Genomic DNA, 26,428 nt, shown 5'->3' on the forward strand with positions numbered 1-26,428 from the left:
TTGGGAACGGATCCAGCCTAGCTTGACCCAAGGTCTCGGCCAACCCATTACAGTTTAGGATAAACTTGAATGAACATGGTAAAATTTTATATTGCATAATGTGCATTCAATCCTAGGACTCGGACCATGCATGGGCCGGATGATCCGAGGCATGGATCCGCTCCTGCATACACACGTTTCATACGTATAGCCATCTTCAAAGCATAAAAGTTGGTAGTGTCTTGTGCCAAATGCATCACTCTTTTTACTGCACGCTATCTTAATTATCAGCTGCTTAATTTGGAGGATAATTAGTACTGCCGCTATATTTACCTTTATTCACCTAAGTTAACCACCTCAGTTATTATTCGCTAACTAATCTACCTCGGTTATTCTCGACGCATATATAAAATTAAGTATAATGAATTTACTTATTTTCAGTGTAATTTAAAGCTCTCTATGTTTGGCACCCTTTGCTGCCACGCCGCCATCTACGCTACGTGCCGCCCACGCAACCTTCGTATCCACCACGTATTTACACACCGGAGCAGTAGCAGTAAAACGGTAAAAAAAACAAAAAAGGAAAAAAGGAAAAGAAAAAAAAATCCCCGATTCCTCGCGCGCGCTGGCCCCACCAGCAAACCGCCAGGCTGTCATGCTCCCCTTCTCCAAGCAACACGACAAAACCCCCTCGTCTTCCTCCTCCCCCGTGTATATAAAGCCGCGCCCCTCCACCTCCACCTCTCCATCGCCATCTCATCTCACCCATCAATCTCCATTGCTCTCTCCTCTTTCTTCCTCAACCTCCTCACACTACTTGTACTACCAACGCATCGGCATGGGGCTCTGCTTGTCGAGCGGCGTGGCGGCGGCGATGGCCGAGGCGGGGATGGCGGCGTCGACGGCGATGGTGCTGCTGCCGACGGGCGAGCTGCGCGAGTACCCGCGCCCCGCGACGGCGGCGCGGGTGCTGGAGGATGTCGCGGCGGCGGAGGGGGAGGAGGAGGATGTGGGGCGGCGCTTCTTCCTCTGCGACGCCGACAAGATGGGCTTCGAGGGACCCGTCGCGGCCGTCGCCGCCGCCGCGGAGCTCCGCCCCGGGCAGATCTACTTCGTGCTCCCGGGCGAGGTGCGGAGGCGCGGGATGCGCCGCGAGGAGGTCGCGGCGCTCGCCGTCAAGGCATCCGCCGCGCTCGCTGCCGCCAGCAGCAGCAGCACCACATCCGGATGCGGCGGCGGCCGGCGGCGGCGCGGGTCCGTGGCGCCGCTCGTGTTCGCTCCGCCGGAGGAGGAGTACGAGTACGACGCGTCTGATTACTGCAAGAGCAATGCGTCGGCGGCGGCGGCGGCGGCGGGGAAGCGGCGGCCGGTGGCGGCGCGCCGCGGCGGCGGGAAGGGGAGGCAGTTCGCTACCGATCTCACCGCCATTCCCGAACTCGACATGATCACCGAGTGAGCGAGACGACGACACAATTGAACTGAATCGATCGAAACCAAATTTGGGGATTCAAATCCCCCAATTCGATCTCCAAATGCGAGCTGGATTCGATAAAATATGTCGAACCACTCCGATGGGAACAGCCAGCAAGGACGCGAACAGTGGAAAACCTCTGATGCTGCTGGTGGGCCCGGCGCTGCTCGGCCGTCGGATCCCGATCGGACGGACGAGGATATCATCGGCTGAGATGCTGCCGATCGATGAGGAAATTGATTAGCACTGCAAATTACTAGTAATTACCTCTCGAAGAATTAGTAGTAGGAATTTTGTTGGTGATAGATTTGAGTTGATGTTTGAACATAAAGAGTATGGAGATGAAAAAAAAAATGTGAATAGAAATTCTCCGGCGCTTGATTTCTCCACGTGTTTGTCTCAACCTCTCAAAATACTGGTCCATACCTAGCAATACTCCACTTTGTATGCTTTTTTTTGAAACCCAATAATTTGTATGCTGAACAAACAAAGAAACCTGTAGTGCTACAAGACAATTGACTAAACAACGATCAATTTCGTCGTCTTGTTTGAGCTAATACTCCAAAAATTGAGGGCAGCGCATCATGACAGATTGACGGGACACGTAGAGACAAAAGTTGTGATGAAACAGGAAGTGTTTCAAATTAGTAATTGTATACGTAATATTTTTAGTATCAATTGGAGGAACCAGCGAGTCATCCAAGGAAGGACCTAGAAAGTGAGTCCAACTTTTTTCTCTTTTTGTGATGTTTTAATTATTAAGAGTAGTATCGTCTTAATTTTGAGGGGAAAAATGTGCCAAAAGAAGAGCATTGTAAATGCTGAATTGGGTGGGATAATCGATCGATCACAGAGGATATAGTCTAGTCCAAATCGTTCGTTTTCAGAGCAGGGTTAATTAGCGCGCTGCAGCTATCAATTAATCTCCCGATCGTTTTCAGGGAGCAATTAAAGTACGTGAAAAACCATCGCGATCTGACGATCGATCACTTTCATTTGCCTGACAAATAATCCATATAAGTACACACGGAGATCGACATTTTCGGCGTCTTGGTTCCTCCACACGGTTCATTCGCGTGCTGAGTACAGCGGTGTGCAAGCAGAGCAGGAGATGAAAAGGCCGGCGTTTTCGTGTTGGAGTTGAACAGTGTGTGGTGTCCAGCTTGATGGGCATTGGTAGCTTTGCCAGATTCTTCAGCTTATTCACTCGCAACTAAGATTTAATTTCTAAAACTTAAGTTTTGAAGAGTTGATTTTTGATGTTTTTAATTATAAGTTTATCTCGTAGTGTTGGTTTTTAAATCGTTACGGCTCGTTAAGACACACTGTATCATACTCCTTCCATCCTAAAATATATTTTTGGACTTCTATACAGTCTTCGAGACGTTACTTTAACCAACAACATCTATAAAAATAAGATATTTTAAATAAAAAGAATTACATATTATGATAGTTTGTTGAATGATAAATCTAGTAACATCAATTTTACATGATTGATCTTTTTTTATATTTTGCTATTAATAGTTAAAGTTAAAAATGTTTGACTCGACACAATGCTAAAAATATTTATATTTTAGGATGGAGAAAGTAAATTGTTTTTCATTCGTTATTAACCGTTTTTTCTTATAACGAGCTTCGATTTTGTGTAGAATAGTTGCTCTGCTGCTGGCTATTACAGCAAGGCTGCAGGCTGCAGCTATGGAGTCGTAGCTACTAGCCAGGAGGCGCGCGATTTGTACCGTGTAAGAGCAAGTATAATAAAGAGCTATAAGAAGAGTGAATGCTAAGGTGGATGAGAGAGAAGAGGGGAGAGATGAGAAACGGGCTGTAAGTTTACAGCCGGCTTAGGCACAGGAACCAAGAAAATATGTGAGACAGATAGGTGGACCATATATTTATAGTGAAGAGTTAACCACTATATGAGTGAGTTGATAGATAGGCTATAAGTAAGCAGTTGGCTTTATTATTATCCTTGCTCTAACGCGGCTACCTGTTGCTGGTGAAGCGGTAACGTCAGTGGTGAGGTCAAGTATAATAGAGGGCTATAAGAAGACTGAATGCTGAATTGGATGAGAGAGGAGAGGGGAGAGATGAGAAGCGGGCTGTAAGTTTACAGCCGGCTTAGGCACAGGAACCAAGAAAATATGTGAGATAGACAGGTGGACCATATATTTATAGTGAAGAGTTAACCACTATATGAGTGAGCTGATAGATAGTAAGCAGTTGGCTTTATTATTATCCTTGCTTTAACGCGGCTACCTGTTGCTGGTACTATACAGCGGTAACGTCAGTGGTGAGGTCACGCAAAAGCGACCTGTAATTACAGCTGAGCGAGCATGTCTCGTCTGGTTCTTTTTTCCGTAAAAGAAAAACCAACTTAAAATTAAGATGAAGTTTAGATTTGTTGTATATTTGTATTATATTATAGTATCTTCTTCAGTTTTACATTTGGACTTTTATGGAACGAAACGAGTAGGCGCGTGCAAAGGCACACGGGGATGTGAACCGACGGACGGCCGGCCGGCCTTGTGGTGTGTGAAAGTGTGAACCACGGCCACTTTTGCAAGTTGTTGCATTGCACGGATATGGGATCTGATCGATCAGCAGGTCAATGGCGTGCATGCTGCCTATATATCACTCCCAACATTGCTATAGATCTCTTAATTTCTTTCGTGTTTGCGGTGGACATCACACGATCGATGCTGCCCGCGCCTGAATTGAAGGCTACATCGGTCGTGGCATCAATGGTTTAGCTTAGCTAGGGTGCGGCGAACAGACGATGCAGCAACCCGCTTTAATTTTTATGTCAAGTGGTTTATTTCTCACGGTTTCTCATTGCTCCCAATAAATAGTGTTCATAGCAATCACAATAACAATATTATAGAGGCGACAGATTAAACATGATATATAGAAACTTAGCGGTCGCTATAGCGCTTAATGATTGCTACTGATTTTTTTTGGCCACTACAGTGCTTAAATGGCATTTTTCATGTATGGATTAGAGAAATTTTTATGCTTCGAATTTATAGATTTTTAGTGATACAATCTAAATTTATGATTATTTTTTAATTTCATATGAAAATTAATCCGCTACAACCTCTATCCGAGAATATAAGAGATTTTCTCTATATAACCATTCATTATATTGTCGGACGGAGATAGTATTTATTACTAGCTTACTCCCAATTAGGCATGCACGTATAGAGTCCCAGCCTAGATCGCTAGCGAGCATCCATGGAATTCCCCATCCATCATCCATCAGATGCGCTCGCCGGCCCATGTTCTAAATCTACCTATGCTACTTAGCCAGGCCCATATACTCTCTACTCACTAATCCATTGGACATCGGTTTAATTACTAGTGCTTCGCAAGTCCACATGCTTAAGGTTATAGGCAAAGCAACACGAGTTTTTACCTGCTGTTCAAAACAATGTATAACTCGATCGATCCTGTCAACTGTGCTGTAACTTGATGGAAACTCGTTCATCCATCTAGCTTAGTTCCTTCACTTGGAAATGGAATAAGTTATTTGGAAATAAAAATTAACCAAGTTCAGAAAAAAAGAACTGCCATTGCTGTTCTGCAGCTAGCATATGCGCACCAGAGTTTGTATGTAAGTACTGTAATACGCAGCTTCATTCCGTTGGCAGCAAACAGCTTAATTTCCTGTGCTTCACACAGCGATTCTACTACGACACATGACAGCGAAGAGATGAGATTCCTCGAAAGGATCGTCAGAAACATGTACTACTACCTTGTTTCCTCCTGGTGAGAAATTTTGTGCTGGATTCAGATTCTTGTTGCACAGCTTCGAAGGCACAGGTTGGCCCTTTTCGAGCCTCAATATGCCGTGCCTTCAGGACCTGACATAGACATACAATGACAGGTACTAACATACTCCCTTCGTCCTATCCTAAAATATAAAAGATTTGGTTGAATGACACACATCCTAGAATCTGAACATGCTCATAGAATATGCCACCCTCTAACCAAAATTCCTCAATTTTTGAGACGGAGAGAGTAAAATCGCCATCTATCCCTCCACCGCATCACCAATACAAGAGACAACATACACAACACATGAAACCAAACTGCTGATGACATAATACTGGTATCAACTGAGCAGCATACTGATGGAGTTCACCAACGAGGGCAATTAGCAAGACATGGACGATCATAGATAGATATAATACATAGGCTTCAATCTTTAGACAAGTGTGCTCGGCACATTCTACAGAAGATCATATAAAGGGCCTCAAAGACTAGCTAAATCCTAATATTGACAAAAGCCCAATTTCAGCCTAACCCATAACTTGCATTTGGAGAGGCGAGGTTGGTGTCGAAAGGTATCTCGACTCTTTCCTTCACAACACAGTGAGCCCTGCCATCTTCGAGAACCATTACTTTACCAGGAGGGCATTGGACAGTAGCCTGATCTTTTCCACTGGTTGCCTCCTTACTGAACAAACCTGCCATATCCAATTTTATGCTGTGTCTTCCTATCACTGGCTCGTAACCAGCAGCCTTCATGATAGATACAGCACCTACAACCATTACTGCAGTTTTAGCAAGCCATCCAACAAAAGATCTAATTCCTCCTTGTGAATTGCCGTTTGGCATGCTACCATTCCTGTTCTCCAGCCTGTTTGTCTTTGTAACATCTTGGTTAGTCCCACCAGAACCCAATCCGTTGTGCATACACTTTAACTTGGCCAAGTAACTTGGAGGATACAGATCATCAAGAACAAACGAATTGGTGACATGATTTGAGTACGGAGGTAGCATGAGACCATCATCATGTTCAATTTTTTCACCAGCAAAAGAAGCAGCCTCATGTATTACTTCACAGTCCTGCCCCTTGTATTCTTTGAGCTTGTTAAGAAGACATCCTCGGCTGCGATCAATCTGGCTCAAAATGGTCTCTCGTTCATATCTTTGTTGGTGTTGGAGGTCCTGGGAGTGGCAGCAAGTTGTTCAGGCATTTAGTATGTACTCCCTCCGTTTCACAATATAAGTCATTCTAGCATTTCCCACATTCATATTGATGTTAATGAATCTAGACATATATATCTATCTAGATTCATTAACATCAATATGAATATGGGAAATGCTAGAATGACTTACATTGTGAAACAGAGGAAGTAGAAAGCAAAATATTTAGCAATGAAAAATGGCAATCTAGATTGTAATAGAACACATTCAAGTCCTAACAATTCAATGTGATAGAAGAAGACTTATTTAAACTTAAACTCAGATGGAAATAAATAACAGAACTAAACAAACTCATGGGGATAATGCAATGGAAGCCAATCCTAGTTCTTAGGAAATTCACTAACACAAGCAATAGTAAGGGATGCATCTTAAATAGTTAAATACCAACCTAGTGCAGCAAAGCAAGTAAACAGGATTCACAAGTTTTACAGTTAAATTTGGCCATTTGGTTATAACTAAAAGTGAAAATCTGCATCCCAACAACTCATCACACCTCTTACCAGAAGCACCCTTCTCCCCCGAAAGCAGAGAAATTCCTAGCTAAGAAATGGCAGGTTTGGTATATGAGCTTAACTAATGGACAGCAACTTCGTTCGCTCTGCACACCTTGCACAGTCACTCCAGTCATACCCTGTTCCTATGATAATATCATTTGTTTTTAATCATTTCAAACTTCAAAATGCCCTTATTTGCAAGTATGGCATTGATACCTATCTATCTTTTCCCCTCTCATAAACCTTCTACTATGCGATTATTATAGATTTGCATCATTCGGAGTATATTATATAATGAAAAGTAATAATGCAGTACAAAATTACTAACCCACAATCTTCAATGCAAGCCTCAATCTCTACTAGAAAATGAGGATTAGCATATTTACACATGGAACGAAACACCAAGAATAGATATGAGATGAGAATGACCTGCAGAGAGGCGAGCTGCCGCTCGAGCGACTCGAGCGCGTTGCTGATACCGACCAGGCTCTCCACCTCCTCCTCCTCCTCCCCCTCCTCCCCATCGCACAGCCGCTTCACCGCCTCCCCGCCCTCGCCCTCGCCCTCCGGCGGCTCCCTGGCTCCGGCCGCGGCGACGCAGGCGGAGATCCTGGAGCGGAGGTCGGAGGCGCGGGCGAGGACGAGGCCAATCTCCTCCCCTTCCATGGCCGCCGCCGCCGCAAGCGGAAAACCCTAGCTAAACCCCCGCACGGCGCTAGGAGAGCGCAGACGCGACGCGAGCTGTGGCGGCGGCGCGTCGTCTTCTCCTCCTCGTGGCTGTGGTGGTGAGGAGGCCGAGGGCGTATCCGAATCCGAAGCTTTGCATGACACATCCGCCTGCAGGTGGGCCCCGAGTCGATGCTGGCCGTTCGATCTGATACTCTCGTGATGGGCTGCTTTGCGATCTGGTCCATCGGAACAGAACATTTTCATTATCATCCCTCTCTTGGATTTTTAAGGCTGTGTTTAGTTCCGAAGTTTGGGGAAAGTTGGTAGTTTGGAAAAAAAGTTGAAAGTTTATGTGAGTAGAAAAGTTTTTATGTGATGTGATGTGATGGAAAGTTTAGAGTTTTAGATCACCCTAAGCTTCAGTCCCTGTATTTTTCATTTTAGTCACGAAAAGGTCCTATCCACCGTCGCCACCATCAGCAGGAGCGCGCACGACATATTTTGTGTTCAATTGTCTGCAGTACTGCTGATGTAGTAGTAGACACTAAAGGCTGTGTTCTTTGCTTATCGTTGGAAGCTAATTACTCTCACACATAAAATAGAGTGACTTATTAGTACATGATTGATTAATTAAGTATATGCTATTTTTTTTAAAAAAATGTATTAATATGATTCTTTGTTTGGTGCATGATTAATTAAGTATATGCTAGTTTGGAAAACGTGCACGAGAAAAACGAAGGTGAGTTGGCCACTTGAAACACAACCCAAAGAACTCAACCTATTGTGTGGATCCGGACCCTCATATTATCCATTGCTTACTGTTTCAGCAATTCTGCAGAGGATCTGCATGTCATGTTATTGGATGTGGCGGTGACCACGAAACCCGCACAGATCGTAGAAGGAATTTGAAACGAAAGGGGGCGACTTTGATTTGCATATTCAAATCTGAATTTCTGAACTGTGTCTGGAACTGGAACTGAACTAAACGATACTTATGTTTCTCTTTCAGTTTCAGATTAAAGATTTGAACTGAACTGAACTGAACTGACACTTGGTCTCAACTTTCCTCTATTTTTTTTCCTCTCTGTATCTACAAAAATAAAAAAGAATTTTATCTTTACAAGCGCACAGATCACACTCTGCACAGCTCAATTAATCTCTCTCCCCCCCCCCCCCCACACACACAAACACAATCCTAGATAATTAGGTGTAACATCCTAGAACCAAATCTATCAACACATGAACTAATCATCTTCTTCTAATCTCACTCACTCAGACTCAGCTTGACACAGCTCAAGCCAAGCCATTCATGGCGGACGCCAAGATCGGTGAGCTAGGTGAGGTGGGGGAAGGCGAGGTCCCTGGCGAGCAGGTAGCGGAAGCTGTGGCGGTAGGGGGCCCACTCGACGACCTTGCTCGCCGGCCTGCTCTGGCGGCACCGCTGCACCGCCGCCCTCAGGCTCTCCGGCAGGCACCTCTGCACGGCGTCGACGAGCCTCTCCGGCGACAGCCTCGCGTCCCTGGCGTACGACTCCACCAGCTTCGGCAGCGTCACCCGCTGCTCCTTCCTCACCCCGACCGTCGCCCGGATGTACTCCTCCCTCGCCGCCTCCAGCTGCTGCGACAGCCGCTTCGGGCTCAGCACCCTCACCTGCCATCGCCATGAACACACATCACCAATCATGAATTCCTCTTCTACTACTGTAGTGGAGTATGCTTACTTCGATGCAGAAATGATGATGAACAAAGTGCAGTGGATGCAGTGCTGCTGCTGCTGAAACATTCCATGGTACAAGTTTCCAGCAGCAGCAGCTGCTAGGTAATTAAGGTAGGTAGCTCATATCGAGGTGAAGAAATGAGAAAGAAAAGAGAGGAGATATACTACTTGTCAAGTTTCTTTCATGATTGTGTCATGTCAGGATTTGCTTTGCATGGATAGCTTTAACACTTTGAGAAACATGCGTACTGTACTCTACTAGGATTATGTTCATGTTCAGAAGTTCAGAAGTTCAGATTTAGAGTGTTCAGGAAATGGCATGCCTAGCTTGGTTACTGTTTCTGTCAGGTGAAAAAATTAAGAGATGGGATGGTGTGTTCTTTTTTTTTACCGCGGGATCGGAATGGCTTCCTGAACAAAGCGCAAAGCGCAAAAGAGGCTCCGATTGATGGATGGCAAAGGCTTGCCATTCCCCTCCTGCTTTGCTCGCTTTGCTTTTGATCCTTGGGTGAAGCAAAGTCCTCAGCCACTGCTTGCATTAAAAGGATCAACAAAAATTCAGGTTAAAAATTTGTGTTTAAACATCTCATCAAGTACTATGTAGGAACATTCTGTTCTTCACTAGGTTCTTGACCAAATGATGTCCACACACACATACCTGTCCTGGACAGTGAGTGCTACATCCAAGAACCAACCCCTGGATGACTGCTGCATTGATGGTTCTCCCGGCAATCTTGCATTCAGCCTGAAGGAAGCATTTCGAGACAGTCTCAGAACAAGATCAAGAAGGAAAAAAAACTTTTACTTGTTCTCGAGGTCATTTTGACGATTCTGCCAGGAGTGAGGTCCCACTTTACCTTGACAAGAAGTGATGTCTTCTTCAGATGGTTCTGTGGGATGCCATACTTGAGATATGCCTGTGGAAGTTAGTGCCAATTGTCATTATATTCAGACTTCAGAGAATGAGTAGGCAGAACAGTAGCAGTTACAATTCACTGTGCATAATTTGAAATGAGAAGGAACATTACATGCATCAACAATGCGTTGTGTATGTTGATCCAGAAAGCAATCTTTTCATCATTTGTCATTCTTCTCAGATCAATGGTCTCCAACCGATACAAAATTAACCTGAAGAACCAATGCTAATTATAAGTGTATAGTACTACAGATATCACAGTTCAGAGTACTGAACCCACTTGAGGATTGAGAGTAAAAAAGCAACGTGAACCATTTTCAAGAACCACTCACTTGTAAGTTTGGAGCAAATCTTCTACTTCTCTTAATCTTCGACGATCACGGGAAATCGATGGAACTTCAACCATGGTGTTGTACGGTCCACTGAACTCTTTCTGCCCCTCGACGCGAAACGGGTTGATCAACCGGGAGTCGAGAGTTGCTTCTTTCCTGCAATTGGGGCTCCACATGTCCCCAAGATACTGTGGGGAAACCACACTGGTTGAGGAGAATGATGATGCCGGAGACGACGATGCGCGGTGGTGCACCAGAGGAGGATCAGCAAGCTTGCAGTACACCCCTGCCATGCACCTGACCATCTCCTCAGAGAGGTTGTTTGGAGTTTCAGGGATATGATCAGCTACATTTGTCCCCAGATAGTCAGCTAAGCTTACCACTCCTGATGGTGCTGCTTCTCCTTCCTGCTTATGAACACAAACACTGTCAGTTAATAGCAGAATTCAGATTCTTAAAATGTTACAGTGCTAATACTGAACACTAGTCTTACATATTCAGTTTCAGTGAAGTTTCTGCTAATACTTTTGTTAATCTTAGTACTTCTGAACACTAGACTGTAAAATTAGTTTCTGAAAGAAATGCAGTAATCTAACAAGTGCAATCTGAATCCCATGGCATCCTAGAATTATCAAGATAATTTCTTGCAGAATTTCTTTAAAAAAAATGTTTGCAGACTAAACAATCAGTGAAGTTAATTTCTGAAAGAAATGCAGTAATAATCTAACAAGTGCAATCTAAGCAAATTTCACGGCATCCTTCCTGCTCATGAACACAAGCACTGTCAGTTAATATCAGAATTCAGGATCTTACAATGTAACAAAATTCAGTGCTAATACTGAATGCTAGTTTTACACATTCAGTTTCAGTGAAGTTTCTGCTAATACTTTTGTTAATCTTAGTACTTCTGAACAATAAGCTGTAAAATTAGTTGCTGAAAGAAATGCAGCAATCAAACAAGTGCAATCTGAGCAAATTTCATGAATTATCAAAGAAATTCTTACAGACTGAACAGTCAGTGAAGTTCCTGCTGATATTTTCTTGTGTAAAAAAAAAAAACTTCTGAACACTCTGTAAAGTTGATTTCTGAAAGAAATGCAGTAATCTAACAAGAGCAATCTGAGAAATTTTCATTGCATCCTAAGAAGAGAGAAAAAGGAATCACCTCCAAGAATGAGAAAGGCTGAGAGTGGCAGGAGCGAAGAGCCCTCGCGAGGCTGTCCTCGGACGGCGAGATCCTGGACGAACACACTCCCCGGAACGAGAGCGCGGACTGGCTGCGGAGGCCACTGTACTGGTCGGACGAATCCGTCGTCTTCCTCGGGCACGTCGACGGCGAGCAGTCGTCCGCCGCGCCGCCGCCATTATTCCACCTCTTGCTCACCGGCGCCGGCGGGCAGCTGTAATGGATCGCGTCGCCGCCTCTCCTGCCTGGAGCCGCCGCCGCCGCCGCCTTCGCCTTGGGCGTCTCCTCCAGAAGCTGCGAGCACCGCGAGCTCACCGACAGCCTCGCCGCATCTGAACACGCCACTGTCGCTGCTTGCTGCTGCTGCTGATCAAATGCTTTCCTGTACAGTGTCAGGAGATACTGCTCCAGGTGCTTGATCTCTAGCTCCAATGTCGCGACCTCCCTAATCAGCTCGTTCGCAGGTTGAACCTGAAACATCACCATGATCCGATGAACATGCTGTTCATGGCTGGATGGATCAAGCTAAAAGAGAATGGAAGATAGTAAACACAGGAAATGATTTCACCTTTAGCATTGGGCTCTCGAGCGAGAGATTGACAGGAGCAGGATGATCAGGATCAGGGCCCAGTGCTTTCTCCAGTGCGCCGCGCACCACCTGCTGATCCTTGAGGTGACTCTCCAGCTGCAGAATCTGCATCAGAAAAAAATTCAGTAAAAAAATTAAGATGGAGATTAACCAAATGTCCTTGCAAAGACTTGACTTAGGATTTGGTTTTTTCAGAGAGATAAGTACAGGCAGGTCAACATTGGAAGTCCTGGAGTGAACTGTTCTTGATGTGAGTACAACAACCAATAATAATGGATAGGTTCAATGAAGAACAGTAAATTTTTTTCTTGTCCTTGCCTCTTTTCTCAAGGAGTTTTGTGCCTCACTCCTGGATGGCTGAATTCCCTTCTTGGTTTCACTCTTCAGATGAGGGTTTGAGTTTCTACCAGGCTGGGGAAAAATAATAGAAAACCTCAGAAATGGCTCAAATTTACAGCAACAAGTAACAGAAGGAATCTTGCAATAAACACAAGAACCTACCAGCTTAGGTTGATTGCATGCTTTCAGTGAAGAACACAACGCATCTTTAGCATTCTTATCCTCCAAATCACTGACATTACAAGAACCATAAAAATTTCTTGATTAACATTTATTGTTGGTAAGATAACAACAACAAAAAAGCGAGAAACTTTCAGAAGCAAGTTCATATGTCCAACCTCTTTGAACGATTGTGCTTTGCTGTGGTATTGGAGGGCTTCATTGCTTTGGGCAAGGATTTACGCCCTTTCTTCTCCAGTATCTCCATCTCTGTTCTTCAAAAGAACACCTTCTGGAACCAATCAAGAACTGAAACCAACATGGAAAACCAAACCATGGCAGTAAGAAACAACTGATCAAGAAAAGCCCAGAAACCAGGTGGAGAGAAGCATTCAGGAAGAACACAAGAATAACTTACACAATTATTCCCAGCTTGCTCAAAACTTTGAGGAGAGTTTAAGAGAGAAAAGAAGGGAAGGAGAGAGAGCTCCCAATGATGCAGGCGAGCAGAATGGTGGATTCAGAGAGCAGAGAAGCCACACTAAAATCCAAGAAGCCTTGCAACTGTACACAGCCATCACTGCCAATGTGCCATCTATCTACCACCACCAACTCCTCCTCTCCAGGTCAAAGTGTTAGGCTAGGTAGACATTTTGCAAAGGGAAAAAAGGCCTCTTTAACTGCATCTTCAGTTACAGAAACCCCCCAAAACAGCATCCACAACTGGCTTGTTATAGTGTAGTGTGTTAGCCTGCAAAAAGGCATTGACCATGACACCTAATTAAAAAAACATAAGCTTTTGCCTTTGCTTCCTTGTTGTGAGTAGTAGATGGTACAGTAATAGTAGTAGATGATACCATATTAACTACTGCACCTTTTTGCCTTGGTCAGAAAATTTTACTCCTGCCATGCAATGCAAGCTCTTAATACTAGTAGTTTTTGTTACACAGCTATGGAAAACTAGGGGAAAAGGTTGCACTTTTTAAACTTGTGCTTGGTTATTTGTGTGCTGTTATTTTTAATCACTGCTCCTGACCTGGACATAACAATAGTTTCAGGTACAGTGGAGCACTGATATAACAATTAGGTTAGTGGAAGATTGTTGTCTCCTCTTCCCTAATGGAGCCAATGCTTTCTGACAAATGACAACGCAAACGATAGAATTAGGGACGCGGATCATCTCTCTTTTCCTACCAAACTAATCAAGATTTCAACTTCAAAATAGTGAGCAGGACTAAATGGTCACATGGTGACATGAAGCTATGGAAAATAAAGGCAAGAACATTGATAAAGTATAGCATATTAAACTCTTGCCTATGATTAATTCTGGTACTTGTTGTACACATTTTCACTGGTAGGTTTGCGGATGTGACAAACAGAAGTAGAATTTCATTCATAATTCCAGTATTATTTCATTTCCCTTTCACATTGAAATCTTTGTGACATTGATGGACAAGAGAACAAGAGTAGGATATGAATGCAGGGCTGGAGTATGAGTTCTAGGTCTTTGACTGTGGCATTTAAGTAACCTAACCACCTCATATAGCTTCAAGATTTTTGCACTATTCTCTCTTTTTTGTTAAAAAAATGTTCATAATTTCAATGTAGTACTGTATGTTTACATCAAGAGCAAAACAAGTGCCAAAAAAGGGGCGTTTTGGTTTGATACCAAAATGTTGCCATACCAATTTTTTGGTAGTTTAAATAGTAAATGTGATGATTTGGTTTGAAGCCAAATATTTGGTAATGCCTATACTCAATTTGGCACAATTCTTGAATATTCTTCACTACAATTTAAAATTTGGCTCTTAATTTACATAAGGCTGTTTTGGTTTAGTGCCAAATCTTGCCCTACCAAATTTTTGGTAGTCTAAATAGTACTTGTGTGATGTTTGGATTGATGCCAAAACTTGCCAAATCAATAGAAATCTCTACCAAAATGTTGGTAGTGACAAAACTTGCCTAAAATTTGGCACTACAAACAAATTGGTATGATAGCAATCCAAACATGCCCATAAATCCAAAAGCACTTATTTACAATTCTACCCTACCAATATATTGGTAGTGCCAAAACTTGCCTAGAGTTTGGCACTACCAACATATTGGTAGGGTACTAAACCAAACAAGCCCAAAATGTCTTCTGAACTTTGGTGGATTTAATATATGAATTTAAAACTATGAATCCAAATTTATTTTTTTACATTTTATTCATTTATTTATTCAAAATATTTCTTTTTTGCCATATTGGTGAAGGAGTCCATCTAGAACTGTTAAATAAAGACACCAGAATATGAAAATAGTAGTAGGCCAACACTACTTAAGAGAAAATCAGTCATTAAAGACAAAACCATGTTTTGTCCAAAGAATGTTTAAACCTTCTTCAGGTGCATGAAACTAAAAGAATGGAAGAAAAGGTGCAGGGGGTAGCCTCAAAAGTGATGAAAGTGGGGATAAAGGGGGCAATGTAGCTGTGCCCCAAGGAAAACAAGCCTTGCCCTGTTGGGTGCTTCCTCTTGTTTTGGACTAGAAACCACTAGTGCTCACCTCACTCACTAAGCTTTCTCTCCTCTTCTCTTCTCAAAAGAAAGCCCCAATACAACTAAGTACTTGTCCTCTGCCCTAAGGGACCTTCTTGCTTGTCACAAGAATAATCCTTGTTGTGGAATGTTGTCTCTGCATGTCTCATTTGGATGAGTTTGTGGGGCTCTGAATTTGCATTTCACTTTCAAACATGCATGGGCTAAGTAGGACAAATAAATTCGGCTATGTTTGGCTGGTTGGCCTGGACTTACCTGAACCTAAATTAAGTTTTTAATATAGCAAGGTTAATTCCACTTGTCTGATTGTATAGTAGTAGTACTAGATTCAGTAATAATCCCAATCAATTTACAACCAAACATATGAGATTCACATTATTCATACAAGTGTTTATGTCCTGCGAAATCTCAGCATATCTAATTTTTCAACAAATATATAACCCAAGGACCATAATATACAATTTCTGGAGGAGGGGGTGGGAATATTGATAATATAATAGTATATATTAGAATTCAGATCGACAGAATGGAACAACAATTCGAGTTATCATTCATGTTACCGGTTTATGTCCATTAGCATCACCAGTGTCCTTTAACTGTTCTAATGATTATAAGATGATGCGAAAGAAATATTTATTTGCCAGCCAGCCACAAGAAGATAACAAGATCGACAGACAGGAAAACAGCCGGACATATGCCTGCAGTCAGATGAGGCTTGGAATCTGTAGAATTATAAATTTACATCGTCAAATCACACATGGATCTTGTTCAGATCTGAGGTTTGATACCTAAACTGAAGAAGGGCTATACCTAATTCTGTTTCATAAACTTGCGGTCAGATGCTAAACAATCCTTAATTCTTCAGGTGACTCTTAATTAAAGAAAAATATGTTGAGGTGAAGGACCAAAAAAGAAAATAATTACTGATCCGAAAATATAGCCAAAGAAGTAATACAACTTTAAATGGATCAGCTCAGATTTAACCAATCTATGTCCAAACTCCAAAAACTGAAAATATTTGTTTACTATAAGCAAAAGAAGATTCCTCTGTGGTTCTCTGCACACTATGTTTGATAAGCTTGATCTTATCTAAGTGCAACTGCGTTCAAGTGTGCAAATTTTTAGTCTCCCCAAGGTCTCCTTCTAGGTTTTTGCACCGTTTTTCTTCTAGTTTACTTCGAAGTCAAATGACGGGCGAATCCAATGTCTTCTATCAAAGTCCACTCTAATGCCATACAACCAAGTTGCTAGCTAATAGTAACGTAATTACCATCCCAAATGACAACCCTTCTTAAGTATTTTCTATAGAACACATGAAAAGGGGATGGCTTTGGCTGATAGCTTTTCTCCACATTGCAGTTGCAGTGGCAGTTGTTGTGGATGAGATTGTTTATTTTATTTGTTTCAATTACACTGAAGACGCATATACACACGTCACTACAAATATCACACCTACAAATGCGTCTCCCCAATACTCGCTCAAAGAGTTGGAAACCAGCGGCAAATCCCCACTAAAATTCTATTGAAAATGTACCCATGCGTGTTACTTTTGTTATTAGGAGTATAGCACTCCATTTGGAACACAGAAATTTACGCCGAAATTACAAATAGGGAAATACTCCATTTTAACGATTTTAACCTGTGTAAAAAAACATAATTAAACACAGTAACCACAATAGTTACCATGAGTCATGACAACAATATTCCATTAATTGGAAATACTTCCAATACTAGTGGAAGCAAAACAATTACTCCAAATGACATTGGTCTTATGCTTAGCAAGAACTTTTGGCTCTCAATCCGTACAATTGGCAGCATGCTTCAAGGGCCTCGAAATAACCACTATAATTAACCCTACAATTAGGAAGCCTAAGTGAATCTTAATTAGTACTATTAGCATTAGCATAGGTCTCACCGAGAATCGTGCTGCACCCTACAGTGTGCATGCATGCACGTAAAAGCAGAAAAGGCCAATGATACGTGCGCCCAAACTTTTTTCTTGTGCACACACTGTCTCACAGAGACACATGAAAAAAAAACCAACACCAAGAGGAGAAAAAAAAAATCAAAATGAATGGCCCATGCAACAAAAGCCAAAAGGGATCAAGAGGCTTAAAGGGAGAAAGTGAAAAAAGAAGAGTTTCAATACATATACCCACAAGGGAGACAGAAAAGAAAATTTTGTAGAAAAGGCAAAAAGAAGGAACAATGTGAGGGAAAAAAGGCCCAAATTTTTCAATCATCTTTTCACCAAAAGATGAGACATGCTTCAATATTAGCGGGCGAGGGTTGCATGGTTAGATTTAAAAACTTCGAATGTCAGGACAGCAGCACATGACCTTAATTTGCTCTTCGGCTTATTAGCTGTATACAAAATTTGAATTTTAAATCTTATTTTTAGAGCTAATTTTGATGTTTTATCGTAGTTTTTTTCCGGTATTGATCGTTAAGTCGCTAAGAACACATATATAAATGTTTGCCTATAAATTATTTTTTATCGCTAATAAGCTTGACGGCTTATAATCAATAATGCCTAACGATGTCACTCACCGAATGTGCATCAGTTAAGCATGAGAAAGTTGATTTGTTAAAGCATAATGTGAAACTATTAGGAGCTCTTCTTTTTTATATAAAATACTTCATCCGTCCCTAAATATAAGGGATTTTGATTGGATGTTATATAAAATCCCTTATATTTAGGGACGAATGGAGTATGTATTAATAGATAGTGGAAGAAAGCATAATGTGAAATTATTAGAAGCTCTTCTTTTTCAAAAAAATGTATTAATGGATAGCGGAAGCTAATTCTGAATTTTAACAATGGATTGCATAGCAACGGCCAATAGATAGTGGTGTGTGAGTGTTTTATGACATGACTAATCCCGGTTTTATTGCTTCTTAATCTGCGGCCGGCACAGGTGAGGTCGGTGGCTCACGGATGTGAATTTTGTCGTCAGTTTTGTTGCAAGTTACAGAGTTACAGCATGGTCGGTGAGATAATTGCCAAAAGAGTGAGGCGTGTTGCTGCAGGTATGCACCAGTGCATCACCTAATTTGCTACTCTCCTTTTGCTGAATAATTACTACCACAAAGTTCTTGTATCTGAAAGCAACAATTTCTAAGGAAATACAGCTATTTATAACATAAAGTCCACCGAGTGGAACAACGGTTATGTATATTCTCATCAACCATAGACAGAAGTTTGTGTTATCTCTTATCTTTAGGCTAGTGTTCTAAGTAGCTCTTTTTTGTTGTTAACCAAGTAGTTAATTTTTGTGATTCACACTCATTCGACCTGCAACTTATGTAATAATTGGATATAGTTCTTTTGAAGTAAAGGTCGGGATAAATTTTATTATCTGAAATAACATCATGGTCACATAGTAGTGTTAGGGAGTGATAGGCAAACAAACGATAAAAAACAATAGATCAATTACATAAGGCACGAGATTTAACGTGGAAACCCTTCCAAAACAGGAGAAAAAAACTACGGACATCAGCCAGCAAAATATCTTCACTATATCGGGTGAGGTTACAACGCCGCACGGCGGCTTACAAGAGGTATATATATGAGATGGAACCCTAAAAGGTATTACGATCCGTACCGCGGGGGCTCCACCCTCGCACCCCGGGCGTTCCCAGGTGCACAGCCCAATGGGTCTCCGGCAGAAGCTGGCCTTTATTAAGTGCAAATAAATTTGGATTACAACTAAACAAGTAGCACTATCTTTACACTGTTCTGAACATGCATGCTAATGCAGCTGAAAGGATAACATGTTTCTGCAAACACAATTCTAGCATGCAAGCATATAGGAGTACTACAGTTCAAAGGTGACATTGCCCTCTTGGCACTTGCTGATTGTACATTTGGTGGCTGACGTGGATGGATGCAGTCACTGATGACGAACAAGGAGACCTGTCAGACTTGCACTGATGACCATTTTAACACAATGTCAGAGTGACAGTAGTAAAGAGGGAACAGAGGGATCTCCGGGTGGTTAATGCTGAAGATCAAGCATTCATTCATTCATTTTTGGCTCACCAACCTTCAGGATTCAGTGAAGTGAATGCTCGCATGCATAAGCTTGAATGGCACGCGTATCTGGCAACCTGATCAAATTGCACAGGAGATTCAGAGAAGCCGATGCAAAAGCAGAGTGCCAATGGCCACAGTCAAAATGTATTCAGGCAATAACTGTACATGCATGCTTTGCATATATACAGTGTAGACACAGATGTGATTGCAAATGGATGGGAGAAAAATTGGACAGTAGCTAGCCTATTCTCTGAGACATTGCAATAGTTCAGTTTTCAGGCTGACAGAGTAGTGAGTGCACAAGTTTATTTTGCCTGATTTTGCTATTCATGGCCAAAATGCGTAGCAGACAAACTGGTTGTACTCAACAAGAACATCAAGCAACTTAAGACATAATAATTCACATCCAAGATAGTAGTAGTATTGCTCACAATTAGTAGATCATACAGCAGGATTGATTCCTGTAACAAGAAATCAGAGAGCTATCACATTTCAAGGCATTACAACACATGAAAGATAGTAGTATTGCTCACAATTAGTAAATCATACAGGATTTATTCCTGTAACAAAGAAATCAGAGAGCTGTCACATTTCAAGGCATTACAACACAAGAACAATCAGCAATTCAGCACACACACCCTCAGTTCAGTTAAAAGAGCACCTGCACTACTACTAATCCTACACAATTTTTCTTCTTCCCTTACTGATGTTCTCCTAACTAACAATACCACCAAGTTCTTACACATATTATGCAACGTGTAAGCAACATCACCCTCCATTTTTCATCAGCTCCATCGCGATTGCGACGAAGAACTCGCTTGCTGATCAGTGTAAGGCCTGACAAAGGTTCTCCTCCACCACACCTCGAATGCTCTCTGAAGATTTGGGCAGCTATCTCCAACCTTGAGAAATCTTCCAAGCCAGGTGAGCAGAATGCTCTGCTGATCCTCCAATGGCAGCGTCAGGATGGTCTGCCCTATCCCTTCCTCGATGACCTTCCGATCAAACCACCTGCAGCCATGCTGCAACCAGTTGTAATCATCCATCAGAGGCTGGAGCCACACATCAAGGAGGAGCTGCCTCGTCTCCTTAGACGGTAACGCCTCGCCTTTCCCTACCGCGACGAAGAGCCTTGCAGTGACACAGCTGATGAGATGCCGGTGCATCACTGGTATCCTGCAATGCAGCTTGGCCAGCTCTCCCTGGCTTGCCCAAATTGATGTCAGCTCATCAGCTGCATTTCTGTCAGCTAAGATCTCAGCTAACCAGAGGAGGTTATCAGCCTCTAGAGTGATCTGTCTAAAGATCACCTCTTTACTGTCTGAAGATTGCTCAGAAAATTCAGGTTCAGAAGCTTGGCGAAACAAGTTCGATAGTGATTCCAAGCAATTCCGGCAAGAACTGTAGAATGTCACTACACAGGAATCCGATGAACCGTTGGTCCAGATGTTATTCTCCTTCAAAAGCTTCAGGACCAAAGATTTCATCTCGCGCCGCCCTCTGTCATCGCTGCTTTTCAGCACCAACTCAATGATATGTGCAAGGGTGTCACTAGGTGGATTTGTTAGGTCAGATGCTACTCTTTTCAGGAGGGGGCTAACTCCATAATTCTCACAGTGAAGTTGCCGTATCGATGATAACACATTTTCTTCCTCATCACCAACCCAAGGCACTGCTTCCAAATAATTTAAGCATGACATGATGCATGTTGGGAAACCTAGTGATTCTGCAACCTGTACAGGAAAAGCCCACATAAATGACACACTACAAGCAGAGGAAGTAGTGTTTGCTCTGAAAAAATCCAATCAGTTAATCCTTAACAAAAGTGACCATGTATTTAGAGACAGACAGGGTACAAAAGACCATGGTCAAATTTGGTGAACATGTTTTCCTCCGATTTCTATTTGTCCCACAAGATAATGAATGACAGCCTACCTAAATTGGCACTGTCCAACTATCAACTGATCACTGAGCTAGATGATATTTCAAAGTTGTCAAATATTCAGTCCTTCTCAGATTCTATGGGTTATGTGATGACACCACAGTATTACTATTGTTGCTCAGAAAGATAAGATGCACTCAATTCAACAATATGAAATGGACCTCGAGATATAATCAGGTGCACCTTGTAGAGATACTTTGTTGCAAAAATCAGTTCGAGTATAATGAGTTAATAAGGAACGACAGCCTACCTAAATTGGCACTGATCAACTATCAAGTGCAGTCCTTGTCAGATTCTATGGGTTATGAAATGGTACAGTATTATCATTGAGAAGATAAGATGCACTCAATTCAACAACATGAAATGGACATCGAAATATAATCAGTTGTACCTTATAGAGGTACTTTTGTGCAACAATGTCAGTTCGAGTATAATGAGTTCAGAAACACGAGTTACTACTTTCAGTTAACACAAGGGATGCTATTTCTGTAGTTTGGAACCATACAAAAATACTTAGGAATAAAAGCGTATATAAGACCAGAGAAAATACTACCTTTTCTAGCTGATGCATATCTTTGTATCAATGTGCAATGTTCCAAAAGGTTACTAAAAGAAGTTGTGAAATGTTCATATAAAAATGCCACAGATTAAGCTAACTTAGTGACATAACTAGGTTCTTGGTGAGAAGAACAACAATGCATAATGGTAAGGCATTTAAATTAAGGAAGGCGATTCCAGATTCATTCTTGGTTGTCAACTGATTTCTTATGATCAACACAATTCTAAATGTAAATAAGCACACATTTTAAATAGTTTAGTTGGGTGAGCAATTGATAGTACACCAGTTTAAATTATCAACTATCTTGATCTAGCTGTAAATGCTAACAATATTTGCACATGTTTAACCTGGATATCAATAATATGAAATTGGTAACTAAAGAAAGTATCAGAGCCTCAAAGGAGAAACCTTCAAGATTCGAAGAACCCGCGCAACAGCTTGCTTGATCAGTCTCTGCTTAACATCCTTGCAATACATCAACCCAACAGTCTCAACAAAAATCTCCACATCCTCGCAATCCGATACCTCAATGCATGACACTGGAGATTGCCTAGAGAGCTTATCAGCAAAGAAAGTACTATTTTCAGCAAGGATGTTCTTGTGAACAATCATTTTTACAGCAACCCCTTCCCTGCCATAAAGCATAACCTTCAAATCACTCGTGTGAAGCTGACCGAATCCGACCGATATCTTGTGTTGCTTATTATGTCTCTTGTCTGGCACTGGTGATACCTTTGGTTGATCAGGGATAGCATCATCTGCTGGAGGCAGTACCTGCTCATCTGAATTGGTTCTAGACCTAGTAGGAGTAGAGTGTGTTCTTTTCTCCAAAGAAATAGTTGGAGTCCTCTGAACTGAGGATGCCTTGGACACAGATGGGGATGCTCCTCCCTTTGGTCTGGCATGCTGATTTTGGTTCTTCATCGACTTCTGGAGGATGGCCTGCGACGGGCAGCACCAGAATCCTTCAGGTGTGACAGCAATGGGGACATTTCTGATCTTTGCTGGCTGACCATCAAGCCTTCCAAACCTGAATTCTTCCATGCTTGTCTTCAGAAGAAGCCTGTATCTTCAGAGAAGATTGATTCAGAAAGTTTTTTAACAACTATGTGATCTTCTTTTGACCTTATGATTGGCACTATTGCACACCCCTGAACAAAGACATACAATAATTAACTGAAGAGTCAAAATTCACCTGAATAACTGAAATAGGGGATGCAGTCAAAAAGATCTCCAGTAAGCAAACAACAGAACATGGCATGATTCATTGCACTTGCAGGCTTTCTTTTCTTGATTCCTTTTTCATGTTTTTTTTCCTTACCTAATAGAACATAGCTAATTTTCTCCCATTCACATTTTCCCCAATGAAATAGAGCCGGAATTTAAACTTTACCCAGTACATTAACTCTCATTTCATTCCTAGTATTAGGTACATATTCATCACATATAAAAAAATGAACTACCTTTGGAATCAGAATGAAGGAATAACCAAATTTGCAACTTTCAACCACTAAAATAAGACTCTCCAACCCATTCAAACCACAAAATCTGAAGCAAAGCATCATGAAGAACGGAGGGGCAAACAAGCACATGAACCAAGATGAACTACTCTTCCACACTCCTAAAAATTCACATTAAAATTCACACCAAACCCCTCATCTTTTGCCATCCTAAGACAAAACTGACCAAAAAAATAGCAACAGAAAATCCCACATTCTCACAAATCACAATCCCTCCAACTTAAGAACTAGCAGAACACTGTGAAGGGCAACAAACTGCAAGAAACAAAATACTAGAACAGGGTGTACCTCACATTACAACCTTGCTCATGCTGCACCAAACAATCAATCAAGATTCAAGAAGAAGGGCAGCCTCACAATCACACACACCATTCTTCTTCCCAGAGCTGGTGGCAAAGAGGAGAAGCAAGCAAGCAAGCAAGAAGCCAAGAAGGGCAAAGTAAAGAGCACCACAAAGGCAGGCAGAGAAGCTAGCTCCTTTTACCTCTGGACCAATGAGTAGTGTCCTCGCTTTACCCCTCTACCACACCACACCAGCAATCATGGCATTGCAAATGGCATGCCTCGCATGGCATCCTCCTCCTCCTATTCCCTCAAAACCCCTCTCTTTCTTGAACTTGAAACCTTTTTCTTGATTCTTGAAGCTTTTCTTGCTTGTTCTTCAACCCCCACCCCACCCTACCCCCTTCTTGTTCCTTGGCCCCGTCGCAATGCGAATGAATCAATCAATCAGTGAATGCGATGTGAGAGCTTTTTGACAGCACTACTCGCCATGTTGCAGCTGCAGACTTGCAGAGCTGAAATGAATCTGGCTGCGACTGTAGCGAGCAGCAGCAGCTGCAGCCTGCAATAGTACTGCACTGGATGCACTGATGAAGCGTCGCTTTGGGCGTTTTGCTCTTTTGATTCGGATGAAATGAGAGCAAGATGCGTCGTCGTCGAGCTCGCAGCCTCGCACTCACACTCAGTCTAGTAGTAGTACTCCAGTATCTGGTCTTTATTAGTCTACCTTTAATACTTTAAAGGTGTGTATGTATACTTAAAAAACTCTACACCCTAACTAAGATTCTTCTGTCACCGGGAAAAAGTTTAGCTGAACTTACCGAACCTTTTTACCTGCTACCACAGCTTTTATTTACCTCTACCCTGCGGAGTTTTGACTCTGGTCTGCGTGCAGGAGTTGCTCGAATCTTGGACTCTCGGTTGGTTGGATGTACGTAGTCATGTTAGATTCAGGTGTAAACTTTGTACTCATGCGAAAATGAAGCATTTCTTTTTCTGAAATTTCCGTGAACTTCATACATTCCAAATAAAGCCTTTAGACAATCCAAACGTACGAAATTGGTAACTGTTACTCATTTCGATCCAAAACATATACCCCCTCCGTCCAAAAAAAAAAATCAATCCTACCAATGAATATGGACACACATGTGTCCACGTTTGTAGCTAGGAATTCGTTTTTTTGACAAAGTAGTAAGCATTTGTAGCTATATCAATAACCCTAGCTCGGTCCTGGTAAATTGTAAAAAAAAATGCTTATATTTTAGAATAGAGGATGTACACTAATATTGTATCGTTTTAATAAGTTAAATTCTTGTGACCCAAACAATGAAAAATGCTAAAAAAATTTGACTGTTTGGGATGACTTTGACAAAGAAACACGTACTACTAGACTACCTAGTGCAGAAACATTTCTTTCTTGATATTGGCGTGTAATTGATGAGTAAAGGTTGGACCTAGTTCTCAAAAAAAAAAAGGTTGGACCTTTTCGATGTAAAGTTCGAAATGGAAGAGAGAATGTTGGGACATTTGCATCATTGATCGATGCTGAAGAGCATTATGTTTTTGGAAGCTATGGGCAAAACATATATATATATCCCAGTGATTAACAACTACCAAAACGTTATGGAGAAGAGGGCGCAGGATAGTACGCATGTTCTTCACACACGATGCGTTTGTAGTTGTAGTCACTCGTTTGCCGTTTTCTGCAGCATTTGCACGCCTGATTGCTTGAGATTGGTGATGATGCTTGTGTTGTGTGCCGCTAGATTTCAAGGCTTTTATTTTTCCTCCTCTAGGTTCTTTGGCACTTGGTAGTGCTCCATGATTGGAGCAACTACTCAAAGATTGCATCTTTCAAGGTGGAGTAGTTTGATTTGAAATTAGAAAACTTGAACCAATTATCATACGCTAAAACCGAGGTGAGATCTAGTGATTGTTCGCTATGCTCGGTTTCTTTGGGGCTACTCATTATTGAGAAAACAATTTGTTACAAGATTGATTTGATCCAACCAACATTCTTTTTCTAGTTCCACTAAAAAAACATTTTTTTCCCTAGTGATTGCATGACCAAGGGCCCAAACTTAAAGAAGACTTATTTTGTTTTTTTGAAAGAAGAATTATTTTGTTTTTTTTTAAACAACCTCTTGTGGGATAGCCCCCCACACATATGATAGTGTAAGACTCAATATGGGAAACAAAAATATCCATCTAGAATTTTACATTTTCAATAATGAAAGAGTGCACGACTGCTTTGTTCTCTACATCAAGGAAGCACGCAACCAACTCTAGAATTTTGCATGAATTAGAAAAAAAAAGCATACATCATCCCTTAGAAAGAGAAAATTCTCACAATTCAAGCAGGTCGTCGTAACTCAATTGTCATAATTAAGACGGATCGATCTAATCCCGTAGAATGCCTCTCAACCAGGGTTTCCTTACTGCCGGTTATTCGTGGTAACCAGGTTTACTGTCGCTGTTTAGTAACGATAAGGACCTAATTTTAAAAACTGAACATAAATTAGTTTTTTAGGAAATGTTATCCGGTTTTTTCAGTATTTAGTAATTGGGCTTAACGAATACTCCCTCAATAAAAAAACAACCTAGAATATGATGTGACCTAGGATTATCCACGGTTGGTCCTCTCCTACCCTGGTAAGATAAACCTTGCTCTCAACCATGTAATCGCGTAAAGCATTTGCCTAAACAATG

General features: G+C 41.8%; 4 protein-coding genes across 7 annotated transcripts; 1 reads left to right on the forward strand and 3 right to left on the reverse strand.

Moving 5' to 3' along the window:
• The first annotated feature begins 726 nt into the window (after window positions 1-726).
• Window positions 727-1,839, forward strand: LOC9271184 (uncharacterized). Its single transcript, XM_015790263.3, has one exon. The coding sequence runs from the start codon at window positions 818-820 to the stop codon at window positions 1,433-1,435; it is 618 nt and encodes a 205-aa protein (XP_015645749.1). The 5' UTR covers window positions 727-817; the 3' UTR covers window positions 1,436-1,839.
• Window positions 1,840-5,531: 3,692 nt separating this feature from the next.
• LOC4342296 (plastid division protein PDV2) lies at window positions 5,532-7,715 on the reverse strand. Its single transcript, XM_015789572.3, has 2 exons — window positions 7,366-7,715; window positions 5,532-6,403 (listed from the first exon to the last, which is right to left on the reverse strand). The coding sequence occupies exons 1-2, from the start codon at window positions 7,600-7,602 to the stop codon at window positions 5,747-5,749; spliced, it is 894 nt and encodes a 297-aa protein (XP_015645058.1). The 5' UTR covers window positions 7,603-7,715; the 3' UTR covers window positions 5,532-5,746.
• Window positions 7,716-8,656: 941 nt separating this feature from the next.
• Window positions 8,657-13,413, reverse strand: LOC9268571 (uncharacterized). The gene is made up of 12 exons (XM_015789758.3): window positions 13,262-13,413; window positions 13,023-13,152; window positions 12,847-12,916; window positions 12,664-12,756; window positions 12,325-12,450; window positions 11,736-12,227; window positions 10,571-10,977; window positions 10,351-10,450; window positions 10,180-10,239; window positions 9,981-10,067; window positions 9,714-9,851; window positions 8,657-9,256 (listed from the first exon to the last, which is right to left on the reverse strand). Exons 2-12 carry the CDS (start codon window positions 13,109-13,111, stop codon window positions 8,939-8,941), a joined length of 1,980 nt encoding a protein of 659 aa, XP_015645244.1. The 5' UTR covers window positions 13,112-13,152; window positions 13,262-13,413; the 3' UTR covers window positions 8,657-8,938.
• A 6,402-nt stretch (window positions 13,414-19,815) lies between these two features.
• LOC4342298 (BTB/POZ domain-containing protein At3g50780) lies at window positions 19,816-24,308 on the reverse strand. 4 transcript variants are annotated; one of them, XM_066312802.1, is made up of 3 exons: window positions 23,922-24,308; window positions 22,326-23,068; window positions 19,816-21,149 (listed from the first exon to the last, which is right to left on the reverse strand). In XM_066312802.1, the coding sequence occupies exons 2-3, from the start codon at window positions 22,959-22,961 to the stop codon at window positions 20,202-20,204; spliced, it is 1,584 nt and encodes a 527-aa protein (XP_066168899.1). In that variant the 5' UTR covers window positions 22,962-23,068; window positions 23,922-24,308; the 3' UTR covers window positions 19,816-20,201. The 4 variants fall into 4 exon arrangements, with proteins under 4 accessions (XP_066168899.1, XP_066168900.1, XP_066168901.1 ...); XM_066312803.1 differs by having other exon boundaries at window positions 22,326-22,980; window positions 23,922-24,051; XM_066312804.1 differs by lacking the exon at window positions 23,922-24,308 and adding an exon at window positions 23,726-23,848 and having other exon boundaries at window positions 22,326-22,980.
• Window positions 24,309-26,428: the final 2,120 nt, after the last annotated feature.

The sequence above is a fragment of the Oryza sativa genome, chromosome 7 (assembly GCF_034140825.1).
Source record: "Oryza sativa Japonica Group chromosome 7, ASM3414082v1".
Classification (NCBI taxonomy): domain Eukaryota; kingdom Viridiplantae; phylum Streptophyta; class Magnoliopsida; order Poales; family Poaceae; genus Oryza; species Oryza sativa.

Bases quoted from the DNA above. Each gene is read 5' to 3' on its own strand.
- LOC9271184 (XM_015790263.3), top strand. From the start codon at position 818: ATGGGGCTCTGCTTGTCGAGCGGCGTGGCGGCGGCGATGGCCGAGGCG.
- LOC4342296 (XM_015789572.3), bottom strand. From the start codon at position 7,602: ATGGAAGGGGAGGAGATTGGCCTCGTCCTCGCCCGCGCCTCCGACCTC. The intron at 6,404-7,365 runs GTCATTCTCATC...TGCCACTCCCAG, and splicing joins GGCAGCTCGCCTCTCTGCAG to GACCTCCAACACCAACAAAG.
- LOC9268571 (XM_015789758.3), bottom strand. From the start codon at position 13,111: ATGGAGATACTGGAGAAGAAAGGGCGTAAATCCTTGCCCAAAGCAATG. The intron at 12,917-13,022 runs GTTGGACATATG...TTGTAATGTCAG, and splicing joins AAGCACAATCGTTCAAAGAG to TGATTTGGAGGATAAGAATG. The intron at 10,978-11,735 runs GTGATTCCTTTT...GTTCATAAGCAG, and splicing joins AGCCTTTCTCATTCTTGGAG to GAAGGAGAAGCAGCACCATC.
- LOC4342298 (XM_066312802.1), bottom strand. From the start codon at position 22,961: ATGGAAGAATTCAGGTTTGGAAGGCTTGATGGTCAGCCAGCAAAGATC. The intron at 21,150-22,325 runs GTTTCTCCTTTG...TTTCCTGTACAG, and splicing joins GGGTTCTTCGAATCTTGAAG to GTTGCAGAATCACTAGGTTT.